This window comes from Schistocerca cancellata, chromosome 5 (genome assembly GCF_023864275.1).
Source record: "Schistocerca cancellata isolate TAMUIC-IGC-003103 chromosome 5, iqSchCanc2.1, whole genome shotgun sequence".
Classification (NCBI taxonomy): Eukaryota; Metazoa; Arthropoda; class Insecta; order Orthoptera; family Acrididae; genus Schistocerca; species Schistocerca cancellata.
In genome coordinates, this window is record NC_064630.1 from 662,406,198 (window position 1) to 662,421,449 (window position 15,252).

The window sequence follows — 15,252 nt, forward strand, 5'->3', positions numbered from 1 at the left end:
CGTTTGTGGAATTTCTGAAGAACGTTATCTGGCATTATGTGCAGTGAGTGATACGAGTGAAGAACGGAGAAGGTTGTGTTACGGTGTGGAGGTGCTTTTCGTGATTGTCGTGTGATTCACTTATTGCCCTTAGGGAAAAGCTAAATGTGGATGGAGATTATCACAATTTGCAGCACTAGGTATCGTGTAGAGTAGAGGAACAGTTCGGAGATGATGACTGTATTGTCATGACAACGCACACTGTCACAAAGCAGCATCAGTGAGGCAATGGTTTGTGGACAGTAACATTCCTGAAATGGACTGACCTGCCACGAATCCCGACCTGAACACAATGGAAAACTTCTGGAATGAGTTTATCATCGACCTCGCTCCTGACCCCAGCGTCAAGATCACTGGCTTCTCCGGCTTCTACTCTTGAGGAAGAAAGGGCTGCCATTCCACTAGAGACATTCAGAAACTTCTTTGAAAGCGTACCCAGCAAATTTCAAGCCGTCATAAAGACGAAGGGTGAACACATCTATATTAGTGCCCACTAATACACTACTGGTCATTAAAATTGCTACACCAAGAAGAATTGAAGATGATAAACGGGTATTCATTGGACAAATATATTATACTAGAACTGACATGTGATTACATTTTCACGCAATTTGGGTGCATAGATCCTGGGAAATCAGTGGCCAGAATAAACACCTCTGGCCGTAATAACGGTCTTGATACACCTGGGCATTGAGTCCAACAGAGCTTGGATGGCGTGTACAGGTACAGCTGCCCATGCAGCTTCGACACGATACCACAGTTCATCAAGAGTAGTGACTGGCGCATTGTGACGAGCCAGTTGCTCGGCCACCATTGACCAGACGTTTTCAATTGGTGAGAGCTCTGGAGAATGTGCTGGCCAGGGAGCAGTCGAACATTTTCTGTATCCAGGAAGGCCCGTACAGGACCTGCAACATGCGGTCGTGCATCATCCTTCTGAAATGTAGGGTTTCGCAGGGATCGAATGAAGGGTAGAGCCACGGATCGTAACACATCTGAAATGTAACGTCCACTGTTCAAAGTGCCGTCAGTGCGAACAAGAGGTGTAACCAATGGCACCCCATACAATCACGCCAGGTGATACGTTAGTATGGCGATGACGAATACACGCTTCCAATGTGCGTTCACCGCGATGTCGCCAAACACGGATGCGACCATCATGATGCTGTAAACAGAACCTGGATTCATCCGAAAAAATTGCGTTTTGCATTCATGCACCCAAGTTCGTCGTTGAGTACACAATCGCAGGTGCTCCTGTTTGTGATGCAGCGTCAAGGGTAACGGCACCCATGGTCTCCGAGCTGATAGTCCACGCTGCTGCAATCGTCGTCGAACTGTTCGTGCAGATGGTTGTTGTCTTGCAAACCTCCCCATCCATTGACTCAGGGAGCGAGACTTGGCTGCACGATCCGTTACAGCCATGCGGATAAGACGCTTGTCATCTCGACTGCTAGTGATACGAGGCCGTTGGGATCCAGCACGGCGTTCCGCATTACCCTCCTGAACCCACCGATTCCATATTCTGCTAACAGTCATTGGATCTCGACCAACGCGAGCAGCAATGTCGTGATACGATAAACCGCAATCGCAATAGACTACAATCCGACTTTTATCAAAGTCGGAAACGTGATGGTACGCATTCCTCCTCCTTACGAGAGGCATCACAATAACGTTTCACCAGGCATCACCGGTCAACTGCTGTTTTGTGTATGAGGAATCGGTTGAAAACTTTCCTCATGTCTGCACGTTGTAGGTGTCGCCACCGGCGCCAACCTTGTGTGAATGCTCTGAAAAGCAAATCATTTGCATATCACAGCATTTTCTTCCTGTCGGTTAAATTTCATGTCTGTAGCACGTCATCTCCGTGGTGTAGCAATTTTAATCTTTGAGCAGATACTGTATTCAGAAGGTATGGACCGAGCGGGGTGGCGCAGTGGTTAGACACTGGACTCGCATTCGGGAGGACGACGGTTCAATCCCGCGTCCGGCCATCCTGATTTAGGTTTTCCGTGATTTCCCTAAATCACTCCAGGTAAATGCCGGGATGGTTCCTCTGAAAGGGCACGACCGACTTCCTTCCCAATCCTTCCCTAATCCGATGAGACCGATGACCACGCTGTCTGGTCTCCTTCCTCAAAACCAACCAACCAACCAGAAGGTATGGTTTTCTTCCAGAATGAAAGACAACATTATAACGTCTTCGTGAAGTGTTGGTCGGTATCTTTGAACAGATATTGTATTCAGAAGGTATGGTTTTCTTCCAGAATGAAAGACAACATTATAACGTCTTCGTGAAATGTTGATCGGACTACGTTAAACGAAGAACCATGTTGAATAGCATCCTTTGGACCTTGAAGAGGCAACCTATGGAATTAACGATGAACCCTGTACCGGGATCCCAAAGGTCACCGCGATCGGTCGCCAATGTCGTCGGCGGTGAGAGCGAAACCTGTTTTCTGAGAAGCTAAACTCCTGCAGTACCCCAACAACAAGGTAGGTAGAGGCGGCTGCGAACGGGACAGCTTTCTATACGCGTGCGCGGTCTTCAAAACTGTGACGTCAGCGGAGAGCGCTGCCGCCAGCTGGGCCCGGAGTCTGCGCGGGCAGCAGCGCTTCAGTCGGCCGGCAACCGTCGGAGAGTGCGGACGTGCGTGATGTGAGTGTTCCATTGTTGGCAACATGGCAGTGCGACGTTCCTTCTCCCGCTCGGGAATCGCGAGGTGGGCGTTGATTACAATCGCGCTTCTACTCGTCGCGGCGACAGCCAACGCCCAAAGGGGTGGTGAGTATATTTCTAAGTACGGAAATAAACTTTACAGCGTCTACGTACGGACAAACAGGGACAAATGTATCACCCGACGCTACTGCATATATTTGACCACTATTACTACGCCTCGATAATACATGACTATTGTTGCTGTTGCTTACGCTTCTTAAAGGCATTGTCGATTAACGCACTGTCAGGATCCGTGACACCCAATTGTAGTGTAAACATAGGGGTTAGGCATGGTATACCTGGGATAGAAGAGAATAGAAGCTTTCGAAATGTGGTGCTACAGAAGGATGCTGAAGATTAGATGGGTAGATCACATAACTAATGAGGAGGTATTGAATAGGATTGGAGTGAAGAGAAGTTTGTGGCACAACTTGACTAGAAGAAGGGATCACCAGTTTAGTAAAGGGATCACCAATTTAGTATTGGAGGGCAGCGTGGAGGGTAAAAACCGTAGAGGGAGACCAAGAGATAGATACACTAAACAGATTCAGAAGGGTGTAGGTTGCAGTAGGTACTGGGAGATGAAGAAGCTTGCACAGGATAGAGTAGCATGGAGAGCTGCATCAAACCAGTCTCTGGACTGAAGACTACAACAACAACCGAGATATATAAACGTGTGTGTGTGTTTGTGTGTGTGTGTGTGTGTGTGTGTGTGTGTGTGTAAGCGCATACTCGAACGGATGGTGGAGACTGTATACCGTTTTGGTTGCCGTAAATATTTCAACTTTTAAATTACAGTAGTTCAAAAGAAAAACGCCTTCTTCATGCTGCATCTTGAGGTAGGTGACTCAGACGCGTTTCGCATTAGTTACAGGACATCTTCAGTGAGAGTCAGATCAGCGTCTAAATCATGATCTGTAAACCCAACAGCTTTCTCTCTTGTGAGAAACTGGTTGAAAGTTTGCAGTTACGAGAGGAAGCAGTTTAGCCAACAAATAATGAATTAGACGCTCTCTGACACTGAAAATTCCTTGTAACTAAGGCGAAATCCATCTGAGTGCACAAGATAAATATATATTTTTAAAAAAAACTTAATGTGCAGCATGCAAAAGGCGGTTTCCTTCTGAGCTACTGCAGTTTACACACAGTTGCTGCAAAGATGGCCACCACAAGAAACTTATATCAACTTGTGCCGCGTTTTATCTATTTGCTTTATGCACTCAGTGGTATTCAGAGCGCCAAAATGGTTTACACTGTAATGTACTGCACTATTTAATATTGAAGATTCCCTACTCTTTCTTCTACACGTTCATCATTTAGGCTTTGCGTTACCTTGTTCCTATGATATACACGAAGAGATGTATACCACTAGAATGAATATTCTCTCATTACCGGCACGCGTAGATTTCGATACTCTATCAACTCTCACCGCACCCGTCATTATTGTTATGTTCACGTGCTTCGCTTTACCAGATTTCATCGATGTTTCCATCAGTTTGCATTTATTTTTAGATTTAAGTGCTGCCGAGAACGCCTGGCGTCGCCTCATTCCTTGGAGGATGTTTTGCAGCAGTTACGCAACTGACTCACCTGCTCGTAGAGTCCGAAACACCACATACACAACGGTATGTGACGAACCTGTAGCTCGGCAATCTCAATGGCTTTTCTTTTATGTACGAAGTTTAAGTCACTCACGGTGGAATCGTAATATCGTGGTTTTAACTGGGCTGACAAGTGGGAATCCTTAATGCGCAGATGGAAAACTACTCGGTTGCCTGTGAAAATGGAGTACTGGTCCCTTGATTGGTTAGTAATTTATATAACATGAGTTGGCCACATGCTGATTATGGAGATTGCTGTAATGTTAAATCAACTGTGATTAACTTGAAATGTAAATCATTGCAGCCAGTCACATTTATTGTTCTTCCCGCTATACGTTTCAGACGGTTATATCTCCATCATCAGGTTCAAAATGGTTCAAATGGCTCTGAGCACTATGGGACTTAACATCTATGGTCATCAGTCCCCTAGAACTTAGAACTACTTAAACCTAACTAACCTAAGGACAGCACACAACACCCAGCCATCACGAGGCAGAGAAAATCCCTGACCCCGCCGGGAATCGAACCCGGGAACCCGGGCGTGGGAAGCGAGAAAGCTACCGCACGACCACGAGATGCGGGCTCGATCATCAGGTAGATTTATTTCAATTAATAAGGCACTGATAATTTGCATCTACTATGTTTTGTGAGCAATCTGTAGTACAGAAACTGTACACATTCTAAAGTTACGTGGAACTTTAGGTTGCATAGGTGAGCAGTAATACAAACACCTATCAGTGCTGGCTGACAGAGCGTCTGGTTGCCCACGAAATCTCTTCCATACAAAATCTCTATCTTTTCTTGTAAGCGAGTGCGCTGCGCGTTGAGTTATACGAACAGATCACACATGTAAACCATGTTTGCCTTATTAATTGCAATAAATCCACATTATGACGGAGGGATAATGCTCCAAAACGCTTAGTGTGAAGAACAATAAATTTGATTCGTTACAGTAATTTGTATTTTCAACTGAACGGCCATTGTCAGTTCTAATCCAAAATGTCTGAATTTAAGGTAAATGTAATTCAACGAACAGTTTCAGGATCGTGAAAAAAATCTTTGTCCTTGTTCTTGAGACGAAGTCTCCGAATCAACTACTGCATTAACACTAATGTAAACAAGACACTTTTGTTTACAGAGAGGTTGTATTTTGTCACAGAAGTAGTCACTGATATTGTTTTATCATCTCACGAAAAGCTCAGTCTAGATTATCAACTGTTATCTCCAGTTTCGGCTGAGTTAGGCTTTTTTACATTTAACACTAAAATACAAAGCTTTGCTGTCACTGGCGTCATCTAGTGTAAGTCGTTAAAACCACGTGATGCTGAGGACAGAGGGTATTGATATAATTTACGTCACCTGTACTGAAGTCCGATGTTAAGTGTTCTCCTTATATCCCACCACTCCTTATCGGATTGTGATCAGAGCCTTCCCTAATACACAGCTTTCGGTATGGCGAGTGGTAGTTACTCGACCGATGTCATTCATGGGCAGAAGTGAGGTGTCTTCTTTCTTCTTCCCCACCCCCTTTCGTCTTGTCTCAGGGAGCTGTTGAGCACTTGAGAGGCTTACAATAAGTTTCCCCATCACTTCTTTTCTCTTTCCCGGTCCAGTATTTCGCAGCTGTTATGCCCTTTATGGTGGCATTTTAAACGTCTTCCATAGCACAGGATTCGTTCAAGTTATGGCATATTATTAAGTGTCCGGATTGCTCCGCAGGTGCACGTAACATTCACCTCATTCCCCCAGGTGACCAAAATTTTTCTGCCTCTTGAAACTCCTGTCCTTGTTCTATTGAGGATCTCCACGTAATGTAGGATAGATGGTAGCCGCAGTTCGTTTCTTCCCCTGAAGTGAAACACTCTTTCTTAGGAACATTCTCTTGCCACAGGAAAACATTCCTAACATTTGACGTCTAATGGTAACGTTCACTGAAAAAACTTACTGTGGACATGACGCAACTGTATTATTGTACATGAAATGTTTACGGTTTTCAATCTATTCTCTGTCTCCCAACATTCGACGTCTTGTGGGCGGGGTCAATGCCGGACAACAGGTAGACCTTCGGAGCTAAGTTGGTCTGATGTATACCTTAACTAAATGAACTGACTCTTAAGGCAACGTCCACATTCGTGGTGTAAATCGATGCTCTCTAAACTATTTCTCCCACACCTAAACAGTCCCAAATGCAGTTGATTGAGAACCAGGGGTTTTGCTCCCCACGTGCAACTTGTCAACTTTTTCAAGATTATGTACCTGCTGCAGAATTTTCCTTTCAAAGCCATACAGTCTGTTCTGGAAAGTAGGTTGCGAAACAGAATGATTCGCATATATTCTGGGATGTCACAGTGCTGAATTTCCAATGCTCTCCACTTAATATTAAGTTTTCTGCCAGCGTCTCTTTTCCCAAAATGGAAAGCAACTGAGTCTTTCCTAGATTAGGCTTAGGATGATTCAGATAATAATACTATCCCAATGTTTCAAGTGTATTGCTTATCTTGGTATCAACTTCTTCAAAGGCCCTCCCTCGGGCCGTCACAGCTGAGTCATCCGCATAGATACGTCTCCTGGCATGTCGAAGATCTGGGGCTCACTCTTATAAACGTTGTTGAGGAAAGAAAGGGGGGGGGGTGCCAACATACTGCCTTCATTTCTCCGGCGGCTCTTCTTACCTTTCAGCTTCTCCAAGATTTTAGTTTTGATATGTTTACTTATCTTACATGAGGTAACCTGCACCAGATTGAGGAAGAGTAGCCCATGGTAGCAACACAGTATTGCCGAAACAAAGATGGCTCTGGTGTGTCTAACCAGTTTGCAAATCTGACTGTTCCTCGTACAAATTGATGATGTTGTTGTTGTTTGTTTGTTTGTTTGTGTACGTGCGTGTGCCGTGCGGGTGCATGTGTGCATGGGTGTGCGTGCAAGTTCTGTCAGGAGTTACTCGCAGATACATCAGTGTGTTCTGGTGTTGCAGAGGAACTACTTGACGTTTTAGAGTGTAACTAACTTCTGCATGAATCAAAGGACAGAAGGGTTTGATTTTGGCTGGTTCCAACTGCAACAATAACCTGATGGATTTGTCAAGTTTTGTACCATATTTACCTCAACGGATTCAAAGCTTGTGCTCTGTATTGCAAAGGCTACAGTTTTCTGCGATCGCCAAGTGTGTAATGTTTGGTCTCTGCATCATCCATCGTTGTATTTCGAAGTCCCCTGGATCTAGAGCGCTGTCTCCAATGACATTTATAATCACGAGGCCTCAAAAAATGGTTCAAATGGCTCTGAGCACTATGGGACTCAACATCTGAGGTCATAAGTCCCCTAGAACTTAGAACTACTTAAACCTAACTAACCTAAGGACATCACACACACCCATGCCCGAGGCAGGATTCGAACCTGCGACCGTAGCAGTCCCGCGGTTCCGGACTGCAGCGCCAGAACCGCTAGACCACCACGGCCGGCCACGAGGCCTCAAAATTCAGCCTTCCGTTTCCAACTAATTTATAAGATTGCACTAATAAAACAGCGCAACGACACACCGCTCTCATCAAGAAGTTCAACAGTTTCTTGTGGAACGAATGTGAAAAATGCGTATTCAAAAGAATCTTTTGTGTGATGTGCAATTAACTGCTGTTTGCATGAAAAAAACAATGCTTAACTAGTAAGACAGTCAGAGTCACAAAATGTTTATAGGTGCCATTTACGTAACTTTTACTGAGCTCCCACTGCCATTACAGACCCTGCTCGAACCAGAACTCTTCCTCATTAGCACGAGTTCGGGTTGTAGGGTTAGTGGGAATTTCCTCCACCTTAACTGGGCACGCATTTCACTGGGCGAAGTTTACGGGATACAGCTAACCGTTCGGTTTAGGCCAGTCAGGGAAATTTGTAAGTGTAGTCTACAGCAATGGTGATAAATTTGTTCATTGCAACTATTAATGTACGAGGCTACCAACTGTCAACAACACTTTCTACAAAATACTGAAAATGATGTCAAAAAGGACAGAACTCGCACTGTCGAGCCGTCGACATCGTTTCACTCTGCACGATTGCAGCTGCTTGTAAAAAATAACACTTTGCTGGCCTCCTCCTGAAATTTTCCAACCGACATTCTAAAGACCAGTTTATCTGTCCCACGAAGACTCGCGAAGAATCACAATGTCGAAGAGATAACTGTAGCGGTGCTTGGAAACGTGCCACCATTTTCGAATATATTAGCTCACGATCAGCCGTCAGACCGCGTTCCATGAATCACTGGAAAAGAACAAAGTGCTTTGCGAGACAGCTTTATTTGCAACGTACAGCAGCAATTCCCCAGCTTCATAGGTGCTGGTCTCACCATGGAAAGTCCAGAGACAGACAGAATCGCTCTGTCGTACAGTGTCTGCAAAGTTAACAAAAGCCAAGGCTTTATAATTGCACCAGCTAGTAGATCCAGCGCTCAGACCTGTAGCTCTCGCTGAGGGTTTGGATGGAGGATACATTTGACACTCGTGCAATGCACCTGAAAGCAACAAAGATCTGTTTTTTATCTACCGTACATGCTCCTTGAAAGTTCGACCCTACACAACAGAATCATGACGGAACTCCACGCCATTACACAAGTCATACTTATGTGTTTGATATGTACCATCACGGGCGGCCGGTATGTCGTTTTCTTCTTTTGAGTCACCAGTCTTCTGACTGGTTTGATGCGGCCCGCCACGGAATCCTCTCCTGTGCCAAGCACTTCATCTCAGAGTAGCACTTGCAACCTACGTCCTCAATTATTTGCTGGATGTATTCCAATCTCTGTCATCCTCTACAGTTTTTGCCCTGTAGCCCCTCTAGTACCATGGGAGTCATTCTCTGATGTCTTAATACACTCCTGGAAATTGAAATAAGAACACCGTGAATTCATTGTCCCAGGAAGGGGAAACTTTATTGACACATTCCTGGGGTCAGATACATCACATGATCACACTGACAGAACCACAGGCACATAGACACAGGCAACAGAGCATGCACAATGTCGGCACTAGTACAGTGTATATCCACCTTTCGCAGCAATGCAGGCTGCTATTCTCCCATGGAGACGATCGTAGAGATGCTGGATGTAGTCCTGTGGAACGGCTTGCCATGCCATTTCCACCTGGCGCCTCAGTTGGACCAGCGTTCGTGCTGGACGTGCAGACCGCGTGAGACGACGCTTCATCCAGTCCCAAACATGCTCAATGGGGGACAGATCCGGAGATCTTGCTGGCCAGGGTAGTTGACTTACACCTTCTAGAGCACGTTGGGTGGCACGGGATACATGCGGACGTGCATTGTCCTGTTGGAACAGCAAGTTCCCTTGCCGGTCTAGGAATGGTAGAACGATGGGTTCGATGACGGTTTGGATGTACCGTGCACTATTCAGTGTCCCCTCGACGATCACCAGTGGTGTACGGCCAGTGTAGGAGATCGCTCCCCACACCATGATGCTGGGTGTTGGCCCTGTGTGCCTCGGTCGTATGCAGTCCTGATTGTGGCGCTCACCTGCACGGCGCCAAACACGCATACGACCATCATTGGCACCAAGGCAGAAGCGACTCTCATCGCTGAAGACGACACGTCTCCATTCGTCCCTCCATTCACGCCTGTCGCGACACCACTGGAGGCGGGCTGCACGATGTTGGGGCGTGAGCGGAAGACGGCCTAACGGTGTGCGGGACCGTAGCCCAGCTTCATGGAGACGGTTGCGAATGGTCCTCGCCGATACCCCAGGAGCAACAGTGTCCCTAATTTGCTGGGAAGTGGCGGTGCGGTCCCCTACGGCACTGCGTAGGATCCTACGGTCTTGGCGTGCATCCGTGCGTCGCTGCGGTCCGGTCCCAGGTCGACGGGCACGTGCACCTTCCGCCGACCACTGGCGACAACATCGATGTACTGTGGAGACCTCACGCCCCACGTGTTGAGCAATTCGGCGGTACGTCCACCCGGCCTCCCGCATGCCCACTATACGCCCTCGCTCAAAGTCCGTCAACTGCACATACGGTTCACGTCCACGCTGTCGCGGCATGCTACCAGTGTTAAAGACTGCGATGGAGCTCCGTATGCCACGGCAAACTGGCTGACACTGACGGCGGCGGTGCACAAATGCTGCGCAGCTAGCGCCATTCGACGGCCAACACCACGGTTCCTGGTGTGTCCGCTGTGCCGTGCGTGTGATCATTGCTTGTACAGCACTCTCGCAGTGTCCGGAGCAAGTATGGTGGGTCTGACACACCGGTGTCAATGTGTTCTTTTTTCCATTTCCAGGAGTGTAGATGTCCTACCATCCTGTCCCTTCTCCTTGGCCGGCCGGTGTGGTCGAGCGGTTCTAGGCGCTTCAGTCTGGAACCAGGCGACCGCTACGGTCGCAGGTTCGAATCCTGCCTCGGGTATGGATGTGTGTGATCTTATTAGGTTGGTTAGGTTTAAGTAGTTCTAAGTTCTAGGGGACTGATGACCTGAGATGTTAAGTCCCATAGTGCTCAGAGCCATTTGAACCTCCTCCTTGTCAATGTTTTCCATATATTCCTTTCCTCTCCGATTCTGCACAGAACCTCCTCATTCCTTACCCTATCAGTCCACCTATTCCCCCCGTCGGAGGAGGTTCGAGTCCTCACTCGCGCGCGCGCGCGCGCGCGCGTGCGTGCGTGCGTGTGTGTGTGTGGTCCTTACCGTAAGTTAAGTAGTGTGTAAGCTTCGGGACCGATGACCTCAGCAGTTTGGCCCCATAAGACCTTACCACCAAATCAGTCCACCTAATTTTCAACATTCGTCTGTAGCACCACATATCAAATGCTTTGATTATCTTCTGTTCCGGTTTTCCCACAGTCCACGTTTCACTACCTTGCAATGCCATAGAAAACTGAAGAATGAAGTCCAGGATCAACGTTTAACTCTGCAGCCGAATGTGCGCTGTTTTTAAAACTTCCTGGTAGATTACGGATGTCTGCCGAACCAGCCCTCGACACTGCCTTTGGAAGGAAGTGACGTTACCGACTGAGCTGTCCGTCCAGGCACGACTTACAGCCCACCCCGCAACTTCACTTGTGCCGTACCCCTATCCTGCTTTCCATGCTTAGCAGAAGCTCTTCTGCGTGCCAACCGGTGTGAAAAATTTAAGGACGAGAGTATCTTTCACATTATGTGTCGCTGCCAAGTGACATAGCTCTATGAAACTTGGACCGTAGATGGGAAACATTGCTACAACATACTACAGAAAGTAACTGAAAAAAATACGGAGTGAGGAGAACAAAAATGACAATAATTAAAATAAAAACCCCATCATTAATGATTGCCCCTTGGACATTAAAAGAGGCAGAAGAAGGGTCTTAAAAGGGGGTGTGATCACCACGGGCGCAAATGCTTGCTCTACAATGTGCTCCCATGCTGTCTACAAGGTTGGTAAGTTCTTGTGCTAGGGCAGTCCATTCTCCCCATTGGTGCACGTGGATGTGCTATAGTGCCCCAACGCATCCCACACGTGCTCGATGTGATTAAATGCCGGCCGTTGCGGCCGAGCTATTTTAGGCGATTCAGTCTGGAACCGCGCGCCCGCTACGGTAGCAGGTTCGAATCTTGCCTCGGGCGTGGATGTGTGTGGTGTCGTTAGGTTAGTTACTAGTTAGGTTTAAGTAGTTCTAAGTTCTAGGGGGCTGATGACCTCAGATGTTAAGTCCCATAGTGCTCAGAGCCATTTGAACCATTTTTTTGTGATTAAATTGGGGGGAAAGAGCAGGCCAGTCCACTCCCCGAATATCCTGTCGCTCCAAAAGATCCTCCACGTGCCCTGTTCGATGCGGTCGCGCATTGTCATCCATGTAACTCATGTCACGGCCATATGCACCCTTTAAAATACTCACAAGGGGAAGGAGTGCAGTTTCCCAATAACGTTGACTGATGAGAGTTAGTTCAAAAATGGCTCTGAGCACTATGGGGCTTAACATTTGACGTCATTAGTCCACTAGAACTTAGAACTATTGAAACCTAACCAACCTAAGGAAATCACACACATCCATGCCCGAGGTAGGATTCGAACCTGGGACCGTAGCGGTTGCGTGGTTCCAGACTGAAGCGCCTAGAACCGCTCGGTCACACCGGCCGGCGAGCGTATCGTGTTCAAAGGTGTGGACGACTGTACGCCCATGCAGATTAAGCTTCCCCACACCGGAACACCTGGACCGCCGAAACGATCATATTCTATAGTGCTCATATGGCGAGGGTTGGAACACTTAAGCACCAAGGAACGTAGTGGAGTATGATAGTTTTGGCGGGCCAGGTGTTATAGTGTTGGGAGAAATAAAGTTGCATGGACACAGTGACCTCCAAATCCTTGAACACAGTAGACTCGGTGGTCAATTTATGATCACATTGTATTCCTGCCCTATACAGGGTGGTGCATTGATAGTGACCGCGCCAAATATCTCACGAAATAAGCGTCAAACGAAAAAACTACAAAGAACGAAACTTGTCTAGCTTGAAGGGGGAAACCAGATGGCGATATGGTTGGCCCACTAGATGGCGTTGCCATAGGTCAAACGGATATCAACTGCGTTTTTTTTTAAATAGGGACCCCCACTTTTATTACATATTCGTGTAGTACGTAAAGAAATATGAATGTTTTAATTGGACCACTTTTTCGCTTTGTGATAGATGCCTCTGTAATAGTCACAAACATATGGCTCTCAATTTTAAACGAACAGTTGGTAACAGGCAGGTTTTTTAAATTAAAATACAGAACGTAGGTACGTTTCAACATTCTATTTCGGTTCTTCCAATGTGATACATGTACCTTTGTGAACTTATCATTTCTGAGAACGCATGCTGTTACAGCGTGATTACCTGTAAATGCCACATTAATGCAATAAATGCTCAAAATGACGTCCGTCAACCTCAATGCATTTGGCAATACATGTGACGACATTCCTCTCAACAGCGAGTAGTTCGCCTTCCGTAATGTTCGCACATACATTGACAATGCGCTGACGCATGTTCTCAGGCGTTGTCGGTGGATCACGATAGCAAATACCCTTCAACTTTCCCCACAGAAAGAAATCCGGGGACGTCAGATCCGGTGAACGTGCGGGCCATGGTATGCTGCTTCGACGACCAATCCACCTGTCATGAAATGTGCTATTCAATACCGGTTCAACTGCACGCGAGCTATGTGCCGGACATCCATCATGCTGGAAGTACATCGCCATTCTGTCATGCAGTGAAACATCTTGTAGTAACATCGGTAGAACATTACGTAGGAAATCAGCATACATTGCACCATTTAGATTGCCATCGATAAAATGGGGGCCAATTATCATTCCTCCCATAATGCCGCACCATACATTAACGCGCCAAGGTTGCTGATGTTCCACTTGTCGCAGCCATCGTGGATTTTCCGTTGCCCAATAGTGCATATTATACCAGTTTACGTTACCGCTGTTGGTGAATGACGCTTCGTCGCTAAAAAGAACGCGTGCAAAAATGCTGTCATCGTCCCGTAATTTCTCTTGTGTCCAGTGGCAGAACTGTACACGACGTTCAGAGTCGTCGCCATGCAATTCTTGGTGCATAGAAATAGGGTACGGGTGCAATCGATGTTGATGTAGTATTCTCAACGCCGACGTTTTTGAGATTCCAGATTCTCGCGTAATTTGTCTGCCACTGATATGCATCATCATTTGTTGCAGGTCGTGGTTGACGTTCCTTATGTGGCTGAACATTTCCTGTTTCCTTAAATAACGTAACTACCCGGCGAACGGTCCGGACGCTTCGATGATGTCGTCCAGGATACCGAGCAGCATACATAGCACACGCCCGTTGGGCATTTCGATCACAATAGCCATACATCAAAACGATATCGACCTTTTCCACAATTGGTAAACGGTCCATTTTAACACGGGTAACGTATCACGAAGCAAACTGGCGGAATGTTATGTGATACCACGTACGTATACGTTTGTGACTATTACAGTGCCATCTATCACAAAGCGAAAAAAGTAGTCCAACTAAAACATTCATATTTCTTTACGTACTACACGAATATGTAATAAAAAATGGAGGCTCATATTTAAAAAAAAAACGCAGTTGATATCCGTTTGACCTATGGCAGCGCCATCTAGCGGGCCAACCATAGCGTCATCTGGTTTCCCCCTTCAAACTAGACGAGTTTCGCTCTTTATAGTTTTTTCGTTTGATGCTTATTTCGTGAGATATTTGGCCCGGTCACTATCAATGGACCACCCTGTATACTTTTTTCGGGGATGCGTTCGACCTTGATTTTATTTTAGGGACGGCATTGCGCGACCGCACCGAACTGCACCAAGTGGAGGAGCTCTTTGCACGAGAGGATATCCGACGAATGGAGTGACCTGCCAGTTCCGCCGACTTAAATCCCACCGAGTAAGTGTGGGATTAGTTGGGCAGACGTATTGCAGCACGTGTACATGTACCAACGATCATACAGCAGCTGTCACTAGCGCTGGTGGAGAAATAGAACGCCCTAGCACAAGAACCCCTTACTAACCTTGTGACCCCAGCGTGGGAGTCTTTGGAGAGCAAGCACTGGCGTCCGAGATGTTCATACACCCAATTAAAAATCTTGTCTTTCCTCTTGTAATGTCCAAGGGAAATTATTAATGGTGGCCACTTGCTTTAATTCTTATCTTTAAATAAAAGTGTCAGCTTTGTTCGTCTCATTGCTTATTTCTTTCAGTTACTTTCTGTAGTATGTTGCAGCAGTGTTTTCTACGTATGGTCCACGCTTCATCGAACTATGTTACCTGGCAGTTAACTAACGAAAATAATTATTATATTCTGAAGTTTTGTTTAGCAGTGAAACAAGTGCAAAAGCAGCTTGTTCCTTTGTGAGGGTGAGCTCGATACAGTACCTAG

At 46.5% G+C, this 15,252-nt stretch overlaps 1 protein-coding gene across 1 annotated transcript in view; it reads left to right on the forward strand.

Moving 5' to 3' along the window:
• The first annotated feature begins 2,639 nt into the window (after positions 1–2,639).
• LOC126187353 (serine protease snake-like) overlaps positions 2,640–15,252 on the forward strand; it is a 269,426-nt gene continuing 256,813 nt past the window's right edge. Inside the window, exon 1 of the mRNA XM_049928379.1 lies at positions 2,640–2,821. Within this exon, the coding sequence (XP_049784336.1) occupies positions 2,719–2,821 (103 nt within the window). The 5' untranslated portion in view covers positions 2,640–2,718. The remainder of the gene's footprint in view (positions 2,822–15,252) is intronic.